Source organism: Chlamydotis macqueenii, chromosome 2 (assembly GCF_036417535.1).
Source record: "Chlamydotis macqueenii isolate bChlMac1 chromosome 2, bChlMac1.mat, whole genome shotgun sequence".
NCBI lineage: Eukaryota > Metazoa > Chordata > Aves > Otidiformes > Otididae > Chlamydotis > Chlamydotis macqueenii.
Window position 1 is genome coordinate 140278853 of NC_141557.1, and position 21668 is coordinate 140300520.

Consider the following 21668-nt stretch of genomic DNA (forward strand, 5'->3'; position numbering starts at 1 on the left):
GACTGCAGAAAGGAATTATTGAACAGCAGGTCTAAAATAGAGTTATTCTCTAAGAAGAAAAGCCCAAGCTTTAAAGCTGAAAATTCCTTATTTCTACACTGACTTGGTAACAGACATCTTCAATAATTTCTGCAGTCAAAGCAGAAATAAATGTGGAAAGAATGTATGTGGAGTTCTCTTTTATGGCAGATCTACTCTGATAGCTTTCACTTTTGAGGTATCTAAAGATCCCAAATCCTCACTTAAGGCCCTCCAGACAATCACCTTCAGGATCTGTTAGTCTACTCTGCAGTCAGCTTAAATAGTAAGAAATGTTACAGACATTTCCAGTTACCCTCTACAACACAGAGATATTTAGAAATCTTAGAAACCAGAAGAAAAAAGCTTTGCTGGTTTCCATGATAGAAGGCAGAGATGTAGAGCACTTGCAGCAGCTTTGAGAAGTAATCTAGTTCATGGCATATGCTTGAGGCAGAATCATAATATATTTATCTAATGATATCTGATAGATGTTTCAGTAATGTTTCAAAAACTCTCTAAATACAGAGTACGATTGCAGTGTTCCAGGTAGTTTGTTATCATGCTGTTACCTTTATAATATTTTTTTCCCTAACAAGCAGATGTCTTTGCAGGAGATGAAGCCATTTGCTGCCTTTTCTGTTCAATGAGAACAACTGATTTATTGTCTTGTTTAAAACAATACCCTTATACATCTTGGAATGGTGTTATCATGCTTCATATTCATCTTTCCTTTCCTTAAGCAAACAATCTCTGCTCCTTCAAGCTTTCTTCATGAGTCTTGCTTTCTAAATATCTCATTGCTCTTGCTCTGAAGCTGGGGACTCTCCAGTTTGTCTTTAAGGGTGATACTCAAAGCTTAGCACTGTATGCATCTGAGATGTACAAATTACTGAACACAGCTGCACAATTCTCTCTTGTATTGTGCTTACGGCATTCTTACTATACAAGCATCAGAGATGAGTGGAGATCAAAGTTCATTTGGTCCAGACTAAGATGTAAATCTTACCTCCCTTAGTATGGCAAATTCTCCCCTGGAAGTTACAGTGATCAAATAGGAGCTAAGCCTCTCTGCAGCCAGCCCCTTGCACAAAGCACACTAGTCTGTGTCTGCTGGATGCAATTGCTTTCCAGAATTAAAAAACACCTGGCAGAACCAGCCCGTCTGCAGCTTCCGAGACATTATGCAGTCCCTAAATTCCCTAACCTTGTCATGGATGCAGGATGCTTACAAACTACTTCAAATTTACATGTGCACTTGCCAAAAAGTATAAGAACTCCCAAATCTGTCAGTCTCCTGGATTGTCTCCCAGCTTTAATGGGTAAACCCAAAAAGGTTAATTGCAGCAATATATAAGCCTTCTAATTACACAATTGTTAGCGAATTACAAGCAAAACAACATATATAAACAATTCTGATCCAAGTTTAGTAGCTAGGCACATTTCTGCCATTCACTCTCTCACGTATATTTTTTTAGCTGTTTTTCTGCCACTAGAGGTTTCAGTTTGTGCTATAAAAACATGTGAATTGTTTGAATTTTGTCCCCTCATCCTAAGCTGTAGGGAAGGCTACCCTTCTCTTCTCGCTCAGCCTTCCCCAAGGTCTTTGGCTTTTGCCCCGCTCCTCCCTGCCACTCGAAACATGATTCATTTCTTTGTACCATCTCTACCCTTTTTCTGCAACACGAATACAGCTCCAGTGATTGTCTTCCATGTCTTTAAGAGCTGGTCACCTACACAAGTGTGAAGTTCACATGCTGGTCTATCCCTGGAAGAAAATTATGGCAACTCTGTCTCTATATCCTTGCTATGTTCTTCAGTTATACAGTTCTCTCTCTGCTTAACAGTCATCCTTAGAATTTGCTGATTGTTACTTGTGTTTTTAGGAGTTCTAGTATTGTTCAAAGCAGTATGTCTCAGTAAGTATTCAGTGTGATTTTAGTTTTGTTAAACTTGGGGTCATAGGCACACTCTTAGCTTTTGATATAGACTGTACACAACAGCTTTAGACACACTGCCAAGGCTGGGTGAGCCAGGAACAAGGTACTCTAGATGATCTGAGTCTTGCAGTCTCTGGGTATCTAGGTCCCTTTGCCAGCTTTGTGGAGCTTTTTCATGATCTGAACATTCTGCTGCTTATTTCACAGCATGCACTGAAGGCCCAGTTGACCTGGTGTTTGTGATTGATGGATCAAAAAGTCTCGGAGAGGATAATTTTGAAATTGTAAAACAATTTGTCTCAGGAATCTTGGATTCACTTGAGATTTCACCCAAAGATGCTCGAGTTGGTTTGCTTCAGTATTCCACTGAAGTTCGCACAGAGTTTACGTTAAGGCAGTTCAGCTCAGCCAAAGACATGAAGAAAGCTGTATCACAAATGAAATACATGGGGCGAGGTTCCATGACAGGACTGGCTCTGAAGCAAATGTTTGAGAGAAGCTTCACAGAAGCAGAAGGAGCAAGACCATTGTCAGCAAATGTCCCTCGAATCGCCATTGTGTTTACGGATGGACGAGCCCAAGATGAAGTCTCTGAGTGGGCTGCTAGAGCAAAGCAAAATGGTAAGTGAAGATGTTTTTCACTCATTCTAAAAGGCAAATATTGTTAGAAACAAGATGTGGTAATAGTATGGGTGTGCTACAGTACATGCTAATCAAGAGAGCTTTTGCTATAGCAGTCTGGCTAGTATGGTGACCGCTGCAGCAGAACATCGGATCTTTGGTGTTCACAGGAACCTTTGCTGCAAGGCAGGTACGTCATCCCTAGTGCGGCACCCATGATGAGTGTCTCACCACTGGGGTTCTCTGCCATCCACAGGCAGTGATACTACCCACCTGGCATGCCAGGCAGTGCCCTGGACATACCTGCTAAGGACAGATATTTGATATAGAGATTTGGGAACACTAGGAACGTCATCAAAAATTCTAAGAAAACGATAAAAAAATCTCAAACCTATCTCTTCAAAATACAGAAATCTATCCTCTTGAGCAATACAATGGTAATAATTGGTTATATTATATTTTTATTTACATATATTCTGTATTTTTAACCAATTTTATAGTGCTGATGGTGTTCTGGAAGGAAAATGGGTCCCCTTTACAAAAGGATGTAGCTGTAGTGATGTCTGCCTTTCTGTTTCTATGTGCCTTGTCGGATGATATGCTGAAACGTAACTGAAAACTGGTGACTTTTCATTTAAAGTATGTCTGGGCAGACATCCATCCTCTAGGACATCTGTACCACAAATCAGAAACTTTTCAGTTGTTTAGCAGAATCAACTGAAAATTTCCAAAACTTTTCAAGAAAATAAAAGATCCCTTTCTTCTTTGCAAAACATTTTCTATTTTATGATAGCCTGCCTTAAGAACCATGGCTGATGGCCCACAACACAGAGAAAATAGCCAGACGTTAGAAGATACTGTGTATCTTTTTTTCTGTTCTTGTTTTAGTGACTTGATACATCAGTCATAACTTGATACATGATTAGTATAGCGTTGGTCAGGACTGATACCTCTATCTATGGAGAAAATGGAAAAATGCCCAATATGAGAGGAGCATGTGCTAACAAGGGTGCCATTACAATGAAACTTAAACGAGAGTGGTGGAAGACTGGAACAGGTTGCCCAGAGAGGTAGTAGGTGTCCCATCCCTGGGACCATTCAAGGCCAGGTTGGACGGGGCTCTGAGCAACCTGACCTAGTTGATGTCCCTGCTCCTTGCAGGGGGGTTGGACTAGATGGCCTTTAAAGGTCCCTTCCAACCCAAACTATTCTATGATTCTATAAAGAAAGTGGTTTAAAAATATTAAAAACAAAACCAAAGATTTATACACTCACTAGTGAGATCAGAGAAAGTACATGCAGGTTTTACAGGACTGAAGAAGGAAAGTACAAGCCAACCTTGCTTACTTGCTGAATGAAGCCTCTGTTCTAGATTGCTTACACTGATATTTGTAATGCTACCAGCCAAATCCATCCCCTGTGTAATTGCAGTGTAGGCTATGTAGTAATGCTGAATACGAAATTGGCCTTGAATGCTTTATCACTGGCATCTCCAAGTCTTTAAAAAGCAACAGACCTCAGCATGACTGTTCCATTCATTAAATTGAATCAGCTTCTGGTGAATATTTTACTTTTCTGCAGTGGTAGGCAGATTCATGACGAAAAGTAAGGAGATGCTTATGTTAAACGTTAAAGAGATGGCAAATGCATATTTTATGATGTTATCAGGCCCAGGATTCTTCAGCAAAAAGGTTAAAGTTGCAATTTAGTATGTAGCTGTTATTACCCCATGATAACAAAGAGATATCAAACCTCCTCGCCCTGAAACCAGCCAGCTGAGAAGGCAGCTTCTGCTCTTAAATCTTATGAAAGAGCATGAAATACTATAAAGCTAATAGTTTTATTACGAATCACAAAATCAGTACTAGTTGTGGACCCTTTCTAAGCCAGAACTGATACCAAAAAATGTTGTATCAGAGCATATCTTCACAAGAATAAATAAAACAATTATTAACAACTGCTGGAAAAGGGAATATTGAAGATCACTATGTTTTGTATTCATTGCTTGTTTAAAATCTTTTCAGTGAGATGGCTGTGAACCACTTCCTCCTGCCCTGCTTTCGAAGTGAAGAAAACTATGAATCCTCTTTTACTTTCTCCCTAGCACCTCTGCTGGGGAAATGCTTGTCCTGAGTATCCCTGTTGTAAGGCTCCTTCTCTCCTAGCCCCACAAATTATTTATTTTCCCCTGTTTTTCTTATCCTCGTAGGTCTAGGTGCCTTTGCAGTGCCTCCCAGCCCACTAGAGTCCCTTAGAGTGCAAGAATCTCCTCTCAATGTGCTCTGAGAATTTTGATGAAACACTAAGTACTTCCATTTTTCTAAAAAATCACTGCCGTGTTTCAGGATTCTGCCCCATTTGCCGATACATAACACGTCTCCCCATCAATCTGGTAATCAGCTTTATTGCACACACACACACAAACCAGGCACTTTCAGTACAACCCTGAGGCTGCCTCTTATGATTCTCTTGAATGTTTTGCAGTACTCTTTCTGGGTTCATTTACTATCAGTAGCAGCTAGACAACTGTCATCTCTTTAACTTGAAAACTCTGTGTTAAATTACAGCAAACCAGTGAGTTTCTACACATCTCAATAACTAAAGCGTATTAAGCCTGTTCAAAAACAATTTTGAAGTTACACAAGATATAAATTTCTTGTGCTCTCCCTTTCTCTCTAAAATGACTAATGCTCATATTTTCCTTTCATGGAGGAACAAGGGTTTAGAATTGCTGATGTAATAATTATGTGCAATTTATTTTGAATCTAGGTATAATTATCTATGCCATTGGAATAGGAAAAGCAATTGAGGAAGAACTGCTAGAAATTGCTTCTGAGCCATCATATAAACATCTCTTCTATGCTGAGGATTTCACAGCTATGGAGGACATAAGTGAAGAGCTAAGAGCCCAAATCTGTGAAGGTAACAGTATTTCACTTTCCTTGAGATAGAAGAGAAATGAATGTTTATAGATTTTTTTTTTTTTTTTTTTTTTTTGCAGGCCTAAAAGGACAACTAGTGTCATAGCATAGGTCATAGATCATTGGTGTCAGACATTGCAAGGCATGGTAATTTTTCTGCTTTCTAATACATGAGGAATATATACACTTAATCTATCACCAGGTAAAGGTATATAATAATTGTCTTTCCTTTATTTTCATAAAGGTTGCATAAAATTTACACTCCTGTGCCCAGAAGAATCAATTGCTCAGTCTCCTTTCTTTTTCTACAGTTAAGTCAGCCATGCACTGAACCCCACCCCACCAAAGAGGCATGATGTACTTCATTAGGAATGTAGGAGAATAATCAAGGATTTGTAATGTCTTAATGAGAACAAAAAAGTCGGTCTTAAGATCAGTGGCAAAAAAAAACCTAAAACACAGTAAAACAAATAATCAAGAACTGTTGTGCATATTTATAGAAGACAAAATAGTTCATCGAACGTACATTCACAGCTACAAATTGTGGATCTCTGTTAGGCATAAGCTCCAAGTTGTGCTTCACAAACATGGAAGGTTTTTTCCAGAAAGCACCTTCCTCACTCTGGCACAAAGAGCCTCTATATAAACATTCCCAGCTGAAGTTTTGCAAGGGCAAGGGGGAATGTGAGCTGGCACGAAAGCTGTTCATCCAGAGAGAGGACAGCATGTCTCTCCCACTCACACATTCCCAGGACTCAGTATTATTTGTACGTTCAAATTGGTACCCGAAACAAAATTCAGAAACATCACTGTGAATAATATTGGTCATAGCACTAGAATTGTGCAAGATTATTTAATTTTCACTAGCTTTTCTTTGGTTGATTTTCTTATTAAATGCAAGCAGGTTTTATTTTCTTCTTTAACATTACTGTGTAAAACTGGCTGGCAAGAAGCAGTGCATTTCTTCCACATTTCAGAAAGAATCTGAAAAAAAGAATCTGAGAATGTTTCCTAGATTATATATTTTGTTTCTCTCAGTCCTAAGAATCTTCTAGCTCCATCTTTCTGAAATACAAAATACTATCATAACATGAAACCAAGTCTGTTCATTAACCTTTTTACTAGGAAGATAATCTGCTGATGACAGCATGTCATCTTAAAAGCTTGGGGAAACGCCAAAGCCAAAACTATTTGGCAACTGGTATAATAATTTTTGCTCATTAGCAAACCCCAGAGCTCAATGATGGAAATTCATCCTTCAGGTACCCACAGCAACCATTATTTTCCCCTTTTTTTTTTTTTTTTTTCTCCTCCAAACTACATTACTTATCATATGAAAAACAAGTAAATCCTGCCCCTTTGCGGCAGTTTCTAGACTACACATCTAGTAACCAGGCAGAGCCAGTGCCTCTCAGCTTCTCTCCTCCACCTCTCTCGCAATGCCTCACACCTGTCAACTGAGGACTGATCCAGTCTTGTTTTTCTGGACACTCTGGGACTACCTATTGCTCATCAACTCATTCCACCAAAAATTCTGCCTCCAAGCTTGTTAGACAAGCTGAAAGTTCATTTTTTATTCCCCTCTCTGTTTTGGTTTACATCCTAATTTTTTTCCCTCCTTTGCAACAGCAGTAATTTAATTTTGACTCCAGCCTTAGAGTCAAGGAGGACCTTGACTGAGGACCTCCAAGGCTCTAGCCTGTGAGGACAGTGGGAGACCCTCTGAACCTCATGGATTCCACTGACAAAGCCTCTCATGTCCAGCCCCAGCTGTGCATGGGCTGCACATTTCCAAGTAGAGCAGAAGCCCTCCCAATCTCTTTTGGGGTAAGGCTTTTTCCTTTTATTCTGCAAGAAAGCATCAGCCTTGTAGAACAGCTGCTGATTACTGTTAATTATTCTTGATGACTTGCAGTTAAAAAAAAAAAAAAGTTTTTCTCTTTTAGCTCTTACTAAGAAGAAATCAGTAAGAAGATTCCCATTCATTGCCTTAGTTAATGTTCATTTCTCATCTGACTGGAAGCTCTGACGAGGCTACAGCAATGTCATACATAACACACACTCATCATGAATGTCTCTTCACCCCTGTTCTGAGCATGTGCATTATGTGAGCCTTTAATTACATAGTTACATACTATTTTTGTCACAAGACCCCAGCCATGATCAGATGACAGTACGCAGCAGCCTGCTGGTTAACATTCTGTTCTTCCAAATCGTGGGTTGTTATCACTGCTGCCAACAGTCAGCCACTGCTTTTGAAGACGCTTTTTTTGAAGACACTTTCTCACAGGCTTCTCCTGACAAAATACTGAGGTTTTGTTACAAAATAAAAACACTCAACTTTAGCATTGTTCCCCAACAAAGCTGAATATTTATGTTCACTGCATCAAAGGACTCAGGGTTAGCAGCCTCTCTTGCTACTTGTCTGATTATTCACAGCTTTACAGAGGTGATGAGATCAGGAATCTTTGGGCCTCAAGCAGTCCCTGAAGTGGAGTTTCTGAAATGCCCAATTCTCATTCCAAACTGGAGATCTTCTGTTACACCTCTACCAGTGTATCTATCAGTCTTGTTTCTTTTGTGTCCCTTACATCTGAATCCTAATTACTCATCTATACCAGCCCAGTGTCCAAAGCTGAAGCTTTTCAGGTCAGTTCCTCTGCCCTTCCTAGACAGCCTGCGCATTAGCCTACAGCTCTTAAACCACTTCTAGGGACACTCAAGGTTCATCTTACCTGTTTCTTCCCTCCTATACTGGAAGCCTCACCATCCTTATTGACAGTTGATCATTCTTCTGCCAGACTCCTCACCCAGTTTGTATAATTCTTTACCTCGTGATCTCATCCTACACCTCTCTCCCTCTTCCTTCCACAAACTGGTTCCTACGTAGGCTTTTTAATGTACATATAAATATCATAGCTCTCCCTGCTCACCTCTGTTCATTCCCTGTTCCTCATGCTCAGTCATTCCAGCCACCACCCAGTGTCTGATCTCCTTCCCAGTGCAACTTCACACAGCTGTGTATTACCATGCATCTGTCAGAATTCACTAGACCAACAGAGATCCCAATAGCTATAACCAACCTGTGGGGCCCAGAAGCATCTTCCACCTCCCTGCTGCATCTTAATGGCATGTCAGGAGAGTCTGCACCATCACCTTTTACCCTCATGCCTTCACTTTCAGTGAATGAACTCTGGGTGTATTTGCAGGGAGGGAGTACCAGGTACTCTATCCACTCCTCTGGCACAGTTGATCAAGGCATGCAGTTGTTAAGTGTACGTTCTTCAGCTCACCTGGGTCCTCAAGGGCTCCACAGTTAAGTGAAACATCTATTTTCTAGAAAATAACCGATTCTTGAGGAACCAAAGCTGCCTCTACATTACCCTCTTACGGCAAGTAAGGGGTAGTGCACAAAATGACCCTTAAGGTGGTTATACCTACATATAAAATAGGTTTCCATTTTTCTCCAGACACTGACTAAAAAGATGGGTATGTAGAGTTTGAAATAAATTTCTACATTTTAAAGGCTGTGCTTCATGAATTAGAAACTTGTATTTTTTGCTTATAACTGTAGTGCATCAAATAAACTATACTGCACCCTTCTCCCCTAAACACTCCCAACTCCCTGATCAACATTTCCTATTATAATGGAGAAAATTGAAGGAGAGTTTCCTTCTCCAAGCAGTTTTTATTCTTATTCAGTTCACCTCAAAAGACAGATGGATGACAATAAAACATGCAAGAATTTTCACTTAAGGACATGAAAGTAAGTTGCTGTCATTTTAGATTGCTTCACTACTATTAATCTATTCATAAAGCACTTCTGGTTTTGGAAGAGTTCATCTGACAGTCTGAGTTGAAGGGTGAGTCCTGCAGTTTCCGCCAACACTGGACCTCTTTTAAACTGCACAGGTATGAGGCATTCTCCATGTATTATGAGAGACAAACATTGAGTTACTGGTAACAAACATCTCTGTTTCTAGGGAATGTGAACATTTTTATTGCTCCTTTTGTGATCTCATTTCCTTTGGCAATTTATTTCTACCAGCCTTGAAAGAGTCAGCACACCAGCAGAATCCATCATCTGGGAGGCTTCATAAGACTGGTCCACCACCTTCAGGTTGGTTGTTTTAACTCCGTGTCCTGCTGTCTCCCCAGAGTTGCCTCTTCATGCTGACTTCTTCAGAGCACCCTAGCAGTTCACCTATGGGAGAACTGTTCATCCTATTCCCCTTCCCACTTCCCTACCAAGCAGCTCTCCTTTCTGCAATTCAAATCTGCTTCATAAAAAAAAAAAAAATTAGATTCATTGTAACAAACACATGGCTGCATGCTTCTTACACCATGCAAATGAATTACTTCATGGGGAAACTTGTATTTCAGCGCTGTCCTTGATACTCTAAAGCATGTCCAGCTTTTAGTCACTTCTGTTTCTCACAGGAACCTTCACAACTCCCTCTCAGTCCTGCAGCCCACAACTTAAACCATGTATATAGTACAGCTCAGTTTCTTCACACCTTTGTATCCCTAGTCCTCTCCATGAATGATCCTCACTGCAATCAGTGAGATTACTAACTAATTAAGGAGAACTCAGTGCATGTGAGTAGAAAAAATACTGTACAATTAAGTGAAGTGGGTTTGATTTTTAGACTTTTGGGGGGTTTCCTGCAGGACCTGAATCAACCACAATAGCCATCACAGATGTCATTGCCTGTCCCAATCTTGCAGTACACCACAAGTATCTTTTTGAAGACAGTCACACTGACTCAACAAGAACAACAGGTAATCAGGTTACATTTGTTTAGAATAATCTAGACTGCTCTTTGGCAGGTCTAAGCGTTGTGTACTGTTTTCCAGTATTTACAAAATCTGCCCCAGAGCATTCCTTTGGATGTTGACCTGTTTTGAGAACAGAAAGCTGTATTAAAGCTGCTCTGCATTTATAAGGCCTTGCCATTTCTTCCCCCATACAATTTGATTTATTCAGCATTTAGCCTATACATTACTTTCTGTTTTTCAGCAAAATCTTCAAAAGATAAAGACCAGTGCAAATGTGAAAACCTTGTGACATTCCAGAACTATGCAACCAATGAAGTAAGAAAACTCACCCAGCGATATATCCTTTCAGAATAACTGTTTCTTACATAGAAAACAAGGACGGCAGGTTAAAAGAAACGATAACGCATCAAAGTCTAAGCTATCTCCATAGCTCAATCTACTGTAATGAAAAGCTAAACTACTTAATAGATAATGTTAATCTCCAAGAAGAAAGGCTTGAAATCTGCCTCTCCATCACAGAAGGGACCAAAATATTAATAAGGATCTTAACTTTTAATAACCCCTAACAGTAACTACCTTCAGGGACAGCAGAGAAATGACTAGTCAAATTCAAGACCAATACCGTTTGCTTTGGGTTATTTCTTCAGAAGGTATTGAAACCACATTTACTGGCTACAGCTAGGAGTTGGAATACAGATGTTTCCCTTCTGAACTGCTTGGTGAAGCACCAGATGCAGCGGGTCATGTAAAATAATACTCCCAATGAAGACAAATTCAAAGGATTGAGGTCTGATTAATTTTACATAAATAAATATGCAGATAAAAATTAGTTAGGTGCAGATCGATAGCCTCCCTCCCCAAGTTACTCTGTCTTTGCAAGGGAGCTGTTACGACAGTAGCCTTTACAGTATCTCTAACATCCACCAAATGTCTCAGGAAAGAGCAGCAAATTGGCAAGACAACTTTCTGCAATATTTTGCACCATGCAATATTTATGCAGCAAATTCCTCTTTTCTTTATGAAAGTTGCTTCTGCCTAATCAAATATAGAAGACGTCACATTCTATTTAAGTGTACAAGATCAGTAAGCACTTAATTTCTGCACAGAAGAGTGCAGTGTTACCAACAGCTCATAATTGTGCTGCTTCGACAAAAACGGCTTCAGATTGAGGAACCTGTGGAGGGAAGAGTCTGTCCAGTCAGGCTAACGGAGCCCTCAGCGGTCCTGGCAGCAGGCAAGAAGACAGAGGGCTCTGTTAACCCGATGCAAAATACTGCCTACCAGTTCAGACCTTACCTCCAGCTATTTTTGCTGCAGGTAGCCTCACTGTAACTCTCACCTTCCCAAGTGAATCCTTCATCAGGCAGCTCAAGGAATCATGCTCTTGATTAATTTTAAATTACTCCATGTAAAGTAGAATTACTTCATAAAGGGAAATAAAGCCAAGACGATGGAAAAGCTGCTGAGACCAAGTCAGAGACCTATGCATTTTGATAGGAACAGTGCCAAGCACTTCTCTAGAGCACTATCCAGTTTCCCCTCCATTACAAACCTAATTTCTCTGCCGTATCTGAAAAGTAGCTCAGATACCGAGTGATATACTAGCTCTTGGTAACTGCAGACGAATGCTGGCCAGTCACCATCCCAAGGACCTGGGAGGAGAGGGAGAACTGGCTACAAAACTAGTTTCAGTTACAGAATACAAATTCCGAGAGACCAATCCAAAATGTTGGTGATTTGTATCCAACTACATTTAACTTTTTTCTATCAGTAGGTAAATGCAGTTTCTACTGCTTGAACTTTGCCTCTGTAAGCACTTGAGAAACATTGATGTTGCATATAAAGCAGCTCAAATGATGCTAGCATCCATACAGTAATCCCTTCTGCATGACACAGTTGAGGAATTACCAAACGTAAACCCCATGTACAGGCAGACAGTTCCCACAAAAGCAGCAGGACTCCCACTCTTGCTGCTTACTAGCAAGAGGATAGATTCTCCCACTGTCAATGCGACATTGGGGGAGTGGCACATGGCTGTTCTGGCCAAGCTCAAAGGCTGAATTCAATTTGCCTGTCTACCCTAACCAATTTCTAACAGCCCTTGTCAGAGTTCTCCATTCTTCCTTGTGTAAGACCTCAAAACGTTTAAATCCAGACACACAAGCAAAGAGCGGGGTGCAGAAACAGTCTTTTTAAGGTGGGCCTCAGCGCCTTCAGTTCTGTCTCTAGGTCCCTCTTCCTCTCAGCTTCCCCTAGCTCCAGCCTTATTGTGGCTCTTGGAGAGAGGTGGTCACATAAACAGTACTGATCCAACCTCCTCCTGCCGCAGACAGCACTCGTGTCAGCTGGAGGTGCTTCTCAGGAAAGGGATGCTGTACACTGCTGTGCATTGCTACAGCTTTGTACTTTCAGTGGAGCCAGCCCTAGACCCCACGGAGGTTGCTGTGCTCTACTCCACATGTCTGAAAACCACTGGCTTTGTAAAAACAGTACCCTATGCTACACCACCACAGGGCAGGAATGTAAGAGCAGCAGCAGACACTCATACTGCAGTCATGCAGCTGTCTATGGTTTTACAGTCTACTGTTGGCTTACATGTAGTTTTCCATGGGATTAAGTGAAACTCTTTTTAAACAGCATTAACTAGAATAAATGTTTAGCTTCCTTTTGAAATAGAGGAAAACAGCCAGTCTTCAGAACCACCAGCGTCTGTAATAAGCTGTGGCCTGAACTCCATGCTGAGGTATGCCTGTTAACGAATGGGGCTTCGCACAGCTTTCTCAGCTGTTGATCAAAGCAGAATTAAGATACAGAGGAGTATTGTATCAGAAACTACTGGGAATCAAAGAGGGTGACAAAGAGGAGAAACAATAGCCACTTTATGGTCCATAGCAATCAGGCAGCTGACACTGTTCTTCTATTAATGCAAGTGATCAATAGCTCTTTCCTTAACTTTTGTCTACTGGAAGAAATGACAAAAAGAATGGAAGACTTGGAAAACAGGCTAAAATACTGATCAAAATTTGAAGTGTATACTACTCTGTATATTTATACATACAAACTTGTCAAAGCTATTTTCTTAAACTGGTTCAAAGCAAAATAACAAATCCTTGTGTCTGAAGTTGAAAATATTTTGGATCCCTGCATCTACATACTACGTTTCGTCTTGCATTGACTGCAGATAATAAATATTGAAAATGTATATATAAATGATTTAGTAACTAGCAAAAATTCTAATTAAGCAGAACTAAACAACTGAAATAAGCAATGCAAAATAATAAAATGTTATTTTTTTGAAGTGAAACCTCCATGTTTTGAAGTACTTTTAGGATATGAATTTATTTGTCTTGCTTTTCTGTTCTTCCCTCCTCCACTCGCTCTGCTAGTACTTTAAGCACCCTATCTGCGTGGAGATACAGTTCTATATATACATACATATATAAAAACAGAACAAGTGGGAGAGCATTCACAGCAATAAGGTTTCATTTAAATTCTTCAAACAATTCTTCAAATTCTTTATTTAAATTCTTCTTCTACTGAAATCAGTTGGAAATAAAAATATGAATGTATACATTTGTATTGAAACTGATGAAAGTGAATCGGCGAAGTGGTAAATTGGCTAGGTTATCAGGGTATCATAATCCAAAGTTTCACGTACTTTTTATCTTACCACATCCAAACCATGTAACTTCTCCCTACTGCTCCTTGATCAGCATTCAGAAATTCTCTAACTTCCCTGAATGCAACTAGTATTTCAATTATGAAAACATTCTTTGGGCAATACAACTAGCTGCACACCTGCCTGTCAAACATCAAGACGCAAATGAAAACAGCAAATTGCTTCCAGCCATTCTGGCCAACTGAAGTGCCTTGAAGTTCTACTGCTTCCCCTTGGCAGCAACAGCAGGCTTCTCATAGCTTTACTTTCACGCTAACAGCAGTATCTAACTGTCTCTTCAACTGATCCAAGTCCGTGGTTTAACAGGTAGAGATACCATCACTTCCTCCTTTACTTTGACACACATTGGTTTGCCTCTGTACTATCTCCAAATGGAGATACACAACTTCATCCTTTCTATACCAGAAGTAGTTGCACCAAAACTAGATTAAGTGATCTCAGATAAGCTAATGAGTGTATATGGATACATACCAGCAAGCTTTAAAAGGTACTTTGTGCTCTGGCACACTTTAGCAAACAAAGTTCTGCAGAGATACTGGTACATCCTGATTTTCATTAGGAGTTTCTTTTACTGCATGTCAGCAAAGCACTGGCACCTCAATTAATAATCACTAGTGATAAGGAACCTCCTGCAGTCATGGTCTCGCACACAACAGGCACAAATCTGTAAGAAGCCACTGTCCTCAGGAATAGTGACATAGAATCACAGAATCATAGAATCACATGGTTGGATGGGACCTATAAGATCAAAGACTTGAGAACAACTCATCTGTCTCGTAATATAAAAACTTCCAAAAACCAAAACCAAGACTAATTTAAAATCAGCTTTGAGAAATTAACTGCTATCTTATTGAAAGTATGATGTTATATATTGTTATCTATGTTTAGCAGCTATCCTGTTTGCCACGTGACATATATTCTCTTTGAAGGAAAAGACAATGGGGATCATTTGCATTAGTACTTTGTGATTGACTTGGTAAAAACACTGTGAATGTTTTTTAGTGTAAGTAAACCCTTTGGGATCCCCACCAACATCCCAAATTTGCTAGTGTTCCTCACATTATGTCTTGGTTTTGCATTAGCACTCCAAAACCAAAAACTAAGGAAGCCCTAGCCTGTTGGGATTTGGTGCCATACTTCCACAATCAAGTCTTCCTTCACTTACCTCTCAAGATCCACAACTTCTAGAGAAAGAAATAGGGAAGTTTTGTCCTGTGAAGGTTATTTCTAAGAGAACAGGAAACACAGCACTGGTAATCAATCTTCATTTATATAGTTTGTTCCCTAAAACCAGCAAAGGTATAATACAAATTTTTCTTAAAACAGATCTGTAACCAGTTTTATTGTAGAAATAACACCTTTACAGCATTTACTTCTCACTGGTTTGTTCTGGCATGCTTCTAATGATGTCAGAGTCACCTGTAAAACAAAAATATATTGTTACAAGAGGACCCACAGAAAGATCTGTTTTCAGGAATAAGACAAAAAGTACAAAAAAAAAAAAAAAAACACCAAAACCACACCACCACAACATACTGATTTTACAAACACAAACAACTTAAAAGTAATACAAAGACAGTCTGTCTAGTAAAAAGTTAATTTTGATGACTTGATAAAAAAAAAACAAACACTTGTAACTATTTTGCTAATCCATAGACAATATTTTTACAAGAATTATGTACCTGTCACTAGCATTTACAAAGCCAGTACTAGAGCAACAATCTAGTCCTGGAGGACACAATGCATAGTTTTAATATAGCGAATGTCTAGCCTCCCCTGATCACAAAAATATCAGGACAGCGAGAATATTCGCATTACATTACAGAGTAATAAGACTTACTCGCGGTTCCTTCCCCACCCAAGATCAAACAGAAAAGTAGCATTTCAGAAAATAAACTTACAGCTAGTATTTGAATACAAACAAGCTAAATAAAGTTTTCTGAAGAAACAGTGAATTCAAACCAATGTCACTGGGGGAAGTGGGAGTCATTTGGTGGGAGTTATTACAGTAATCACTAAATCCATGTGTATGCATTTTGGTCAGTGAACAGAACAAAAGATTGATTCTCCTCTTAGAAGATTTTGTAGAGAGGATGAGAAGCCACCTAATTAGCAGTCTCCGAGGAACCTGAGCAACTCTCTGGGACAAAGAGTGCTACCACATTGTAGTAATTACACACAGACTTACAGTTTTAAAGTAAAACGTTTAATATAGTTTTTAACTCTGGATTAATATCCACCTGCATATAGGTTATTTTTGTATATATCATTCTGGGAAACAGGACAACTCACAATCCCTTGTCTTAGATTAAGAACAGCCAAACAAGGTTGATATAAAAAACACGTTGTGCAAGCTCATATTCTAGTTGGTGGGCTCAGAGACATGTATGATGAAATTGCTTCCCAGCAACTGAAACCTCATTACAGACCGACAGGTAGACAAAACGCATGCTCACAGGGTTTAGCTGTAAAAGGAGCTATGTGCAAATATAAGTTCCAGTAATTCTAAAAACACAGCACTCAAAAGAATAGGATCTTGGTCAGAGGAAATTACAATTAAGAGTTAAACTTCACAGCAAAGCCTGTCATCACCCGGCGCTTCACTTGCTCAGTGCTGCTACTCACAGGTGAACACAGGAACCGCCAATACACACCCATACACACCCCCATTTGGTCATTATGCTGCAAGAAACATACCTGGGTCAATGATCGCCAGTGTGCACACTCTGTAGTATTTTCCGCATGCTGTGCCCAGTTCGATGTTGTTGCCGCTATAGTGATGGACACCAGTCTTGGCAAGCATCGCGTAGTACTCAATCTCCGATTTTCTGAAATTCAGAAACTAGGTGTTACAGTACTGACAAACAATTCTGATAGACTGTAGTATAGCGAGAGCATCTTTAATTCCAATCACACTTTAACTTTACACAGTTTTCCTTCTCACCGAGAAAAACACATCTGTTGCCAGAAAACAAAATTACTGTGTTGTGGCTCAGGAACCCCTTCCCAGAAGTTCACAGAAGGTATGTAGCGGCAAATCCATTTTTGGAGTGCAAATTCTTGAGGTTGCTCCTACACATGCTCATTGCTACAGGAAAGAAGGGGATTCGGGACTTAGAGACTTCCAAAAGGCTGTAGGAGCTAAGCCAAAGTGCATAAATGATTACCATTATTAATGCTGATACCCAGTGGCCAGATGCAGAACACAGATGTGGCTGCTGCTAGCTGTGAAAAAAAACTGTCTTTCTAAAAAAAAAAAAAAAAAAAAAGGGGGGGGCCAATCTAGATTCCCTTGTCTTCTGACTTCCACCAGGAGATTCTAGTGCTCAATTCTGCTCCTCAAGCACTTTTAGGATCCCCACTAATCTTGAATCATAGAATGGTTTGGGTTGGAAGGGACCCTCAAGGGTCATCTAGTCCAACCCCCCTGCAAGGAGCAGGGACATCCCCGACTAGATCAGGTTGCTCAGAGCCTCATCCAGCCTGGCCTTGAATGTTTCCAGGGATGGGGCATCCACCACCTCTCTGGGCAACCTGTGCCAGTGTTCCACCACCCTCATTGTAAAAACTTTCTTCCTAATATCCAATCTAAATCTACCTCCCTCTATTTTGAAACCATTACCCCTTGTTCTGTCACAACAGTCCCTACTGAACAGTCTCTCCCTGCCTTTCCTGTAGGCCCCCTTGGGGTACTGGAAGGCCACAATAAGGTCTCCCCGGAGCCTTCTCTTCTCCAGGCTGAACAACCCCAACTCGCTCAGCCTGTTCTCATAAGAGAGGTGCTCCAGCCCTCTCATCATCTTCAAGACCCTCCTCTGGACCCTCTCCAACTGGTCCATGTCCTTCTTATGTTGGGGGCTCCAGAACTGGACGCAGTACTCCAGGCGGGATCTCACAAGAGCAGAGTAGAGGGACAGAATCACCTCCCTCGACCTGCTGGCCATGCTTCTTTTGATGCAGCCCAGGATGCAGTTGGCCTCCTGCTGCCTACTATAACAGTCCTCCATTTCTCAAGCACCTAATTTTGGTTTTCTGCATTTACAATTTCTTGACTCTGCCAATATCCCTTGATAACAAAACGGGCTCAGAAATTCAACACGGAAAATGTCAGGTAGTAAAGATTTCATTCTGAAAAAAGCAATTTCACCAGCCAGGAACCTAAATTTATAACTTACTTGGACAGTAAGTTTTGTGTGTAACAAATATTTCATATCAGTGACAACTACTAGTTTTCCTACCGGTAAAATTATTTTTCAATACACTACTTTGAAAAAACACAGGAATTCAGTCCCATTATACTTTTACTTTTAATGAATGCTATCACAGTGTGGAAAGCTTCCAGTATCTTCACTAATGTGAACTCTTTGAATTAGAACGCTAGAAAAATGCTGGGAAGCATTTCAACACATCCAGACCTGAAATCATTACACACCAAACAACTCTAGAATATGCCAGTAAAGTATTCTGCATTAATAATTCACTGTAACAATTAACACGAAGTACATGCTGTATTTGCGCAAAGAACCTGTCTTAGTTTTAAAGAGGATCATTTTTTACATCTGCTTACCTCAAAGCAGGACAGTTGTTGGCTAGGATGACCAACTTGGCTTTGCCCTGCCGAATCATTTTCAGAGTTTGTTTGTATCCTAGCACATATTTACCACTTTTCATAACCAGCTGAAGTCTAGAGTTTATAGACTCTAGGGACTTTTTCTGAAAAAAAAATGTAGAATAGCATTATTGTATATTACATTTTGCAAAACAGCAGAACATAAGAAAATTAAGACATTCCAAATACAATCTTTTAATAATTTCCCTATAATTTGCTAAGAATTATAAAAGCGAGCCTACCATATGAGTATGAGAAAGCTTGGGGATAAGGAAGCTGCTGATACTACATTTTCCCAACTTCATAAAAATGCCTCTTACCCACATCTCTTACAATAGGGAAATAAATCTTAAAGGGTTGTCGCGGCTATCTACATTAATCAGGAACATCCAGGTGTATCTGACAGGCCTTTATCAAAGCTCAGCTAATCAAATCCAAGTAAATACTACTTCTGCCTTGCAAATCTAAGCCAGCTTTGGAGTCTGTCACCAACTAGTACACACACTACAGCGTTATATCAGTTAGCAGGAACAAGTAACCACACAAGTGTCAGTATGAGCTGACACTCCCAACAGGAGAGCACGGAGCTCATGACTACAGGTAACTGCACTTCAAGAATGAACACCACCATCTAACAAGACAACCGTAAGTGCCAGAATCGCTCTAAAAGAGAGGCAAAAACATAGCAGGAAATGCAAAAGCTGAGCTCCACCCGCACTAGAAACTCGGCACCAGCTCCCCCTTCCTCCAGCTAGTACAGGGGCCCTGCAAGCACCCCGGGATAGTGCACAGGAGGGAACCGAGAACAGAGAAGCCGGTGAGAGGCGGCCACAGGGCGAGGCTGGCAGCCTCCTCGGAACAAGGAGGGCAAGGCCCGAGCTCCGAGGGCCGCGACAGGGGCCTCCGGCTGTGCCCAGGCTCCCCCCCACCGCCGCCGGTGCCCGCCCCAGACCATGCTGGGGCTCACCCTGCCCCACCGCAGCGCGACCCGACTCCCTCCGCCGCCCCGTCCCGCGCAGCACCCGCTACTGGCGGAGGCCGGGCCGCCGCCACGTGAGCCCGGCGCGGCCGGCTCCCACTCACCGTCTTCTTCGCGGCCACCATGTTGCTGCCTCGCGTCGACTCGGGCGGTACCTGGAACACAGGGGTGAACGGCGGGAGCGGTTAGCCCCCGGCAGCGGCTCCCCGCGCCCGCCCAGCGCCACCCCGGCCAAGCCCCACTCACCGGAGACGCGCCGCCAAGATGGCCGGGCCGCCAGAAAGGAACGAGCTCCCACAAGGCATCGCGGATCCCCCCGCGGCAGCTCTCGCGAGAGGCGCGCACAGCCTCCCTCCTCCGCCCCCCGGCTGCCAATGCGCCTGCGCCCGACCACCGGTGGCTAGCCCAGGGCGGGGGGAGCGGCGGCGGCGGGCCACTAGGGGGCGGGGCCTGGCTAATGACGGGGCGGGGCCAGCGAGTCGGGCCGCGGCTATAATGGCTACTGCGCCGTGCTAGGGCAGTGGGTTTTGGTTTGCGTCGTTGGCGGCTTTGTTTTGCTCTCCCCGTCCTTAGCCGCACAGTCTGCCGTGTTTCAGAAAGCGATTTTAAATGCCCTTTCACCGTGACAACCTGCGGGAGGCTTCAGGCACTGATCAAGGAAGCCTCTTGCAGGGAGAGTCCAAAGGGGCCTGAGCCTCCTGTCCCCTGCAGGGCCTGTTGCTTCTGCCACAGGGCCAATGTGGAAAATTGCAGCAAGGAGGAAATCATAGAGTCATAGAATGGTTTGGGTTGGAAGGGACATTAAACGCCACTTAGTTCCACCTCCCCTGTCCTGGGTGGGGACATCTCCAACCAGATCAGGTTGCTCAGAGCCCCATCCAGCCTGACCTTGAATGTTTCCAGGGATGGAGCATCCACCACCTCTCTGGGCAACCTGTGCCAGTGCTTCACCACCTCCATTGTAAATTATATCTAGTCTAAATCTCCATGCTTCTAGTTTAAAACCATTACCCCTTGTCCTATCACAACAGGCCCTGCTAAAAAGTTTGTCCCCATCTTTATTATAAGCTCCCGTTAGGTACTGGAAGGCTGCTATAAGGTCTCCCCAGAGCCTTCTCTTCTCCAGGCTGAACAGCCCCAACTCTCTCAGCCTGTCTTCACAGGAGAGGTGCTCCAGCCCTCTGATCATCTTTGTGGCTTCTCCTGGACTCTCTCCAACAGATCCACGTCCTTCTTATGTTAAGTGCTCCAGAGCTGGACACAGTACTCCAGGTGGGGTCTCACAAGAGCAGAGTAGAGGAGCAGAATCACCTCCCTCAACCTGCTGGCCACACTTCTGATGCAGCCCATCACAAGCCTCTGGAGCAACACATACACATGCTGATCTGACTCCACATTTCCCTGCTGTAAGCATTGAGCACAAAGGCTTTTGAAAAAGCATCAGTGCCTTCCCTTCACCAGGCCAAATGGTGTCTGCCTGCCGCTAATTCTGCACTGTGGTCATAAATAAACTGTCTTGATGAGATACAGCCCTGGACTGAGCAAATGCCTGGATTTAAAGCATTAAACATCCCACTGAGCTTGGGAACAGCTCTGGGCCTGAGGCTGCCTGCATTAGCAGGTTCAGGCTTGGGCGCCCTTAGTAAATCTCCCAGGTTTGCTGGGAGTGATGACACTTCTCTCCCACCTGGCTGTGTGGTGGCCTTGGCCTGCGTGAGAGCAATTCAGTCCTATGCTGTCCTGGAGTCACGGTGCAAGGAAACCTCCTGTCCCCTGTGGGCTCTGGAAACTATCAGCTTGAAAATTAGCTTGCTGAACACACATGTGTTAGCTGTGAACATGGCTATGACATGAGGCTCTCAGTTTCAGGCTAGGAACAGTTGTGGTCGATCCCACGGTGGTGTCTGGCCTAGGGACAGACACCCTGGGTTGGTGCAGGAAGGAGCGGCGAGCACCAGTTCAGCTAGCTCCTGCCTGGGCATTGCAGGGATGAGCAATGTGGGTGTTGGGGATGTGAGTTTGGGGTATTCCCCTGTGACACATCCCCAGGAGGAGGCCCGGGGATCCCCCTGCAGGACAGCAAGTCTGCTGGTAGGACTTCATGCTCGTAGGACACACCACA

The 21668-nt window shown here is 42.2% G+C and overlaps 2 protein-coding genes and 1 non-coding gene across 5 annotated transcripts in view; 1 reads left to right on the top strand and 2 right to left on the bottom strand.

The window, feature by feature from the left end:
* The window catches only part of MATN2 (matrilin 2), a 71057-nt gene extending 59252 nt beyond the window's left edge, over positions 1-11805 (top strand). For 2 of the 3 annotated variants that reach the window (XM_086741069.1, XM_086741071.1), the window contains 5 exons: positions 2166-2579; positions 5349-5501; positions 9549-9620; positions 10172-10282; positions 10521-11805. In XM_086741069.1, coding sequence (XP_086597195.1) covers positions 2166-2579; positions 5349-5501; positions 9549-9620; positions 10172-10282; positions 10521-10633 — 863 coding nt within the window. In that variant the 3' untranslated portion in view covers positions 10634-11805. The remainder of the gene's footprint in view (positions 1-2165; positions 2580-5348; positions 5502-9548; positions 9621-10171; positions 10283-10520) is intronic. The other variant, XM_086741070.1, reaches the window with a different exon arrangement.
* A 3404-nt stretch (positions 11806-15209) lies between these two features.
* Positions 15210-19941, bottom strand: RPL30 (ribosomal protein L30). Its single transcript, XM_086742494.1, has 5 exons — positions 19793-19941; positions 19651-19701; positions 18526-18671; positions 16656-16786; positions 15210-15377 (listed from the first exon to the last, which is right to left on the bottom strand). Exons 2-5 carry the CDS (start codon positions 19669-19671, stop codon positions 15328-15330), a joined length of 348 nt encoding a protein of 115 aa, XP_086598620.1. The 5' UTR covers positions 19672-19701; positions 19793-19941; the 3' UTR covers positions 15210-15327.
* LOC147601842 (small nucleolar RNA SNORA72) lies at positions 15639-15773 on the bottom strand. Its single transcript, XR_015257945.1, has one exon. It is a non-coding gene; the product is annotated as a small nucleolar RNA SNORA72 (small nucleolar RNA).
* Positions 19942-21668: the final 1727 nt, after the last annotated feature.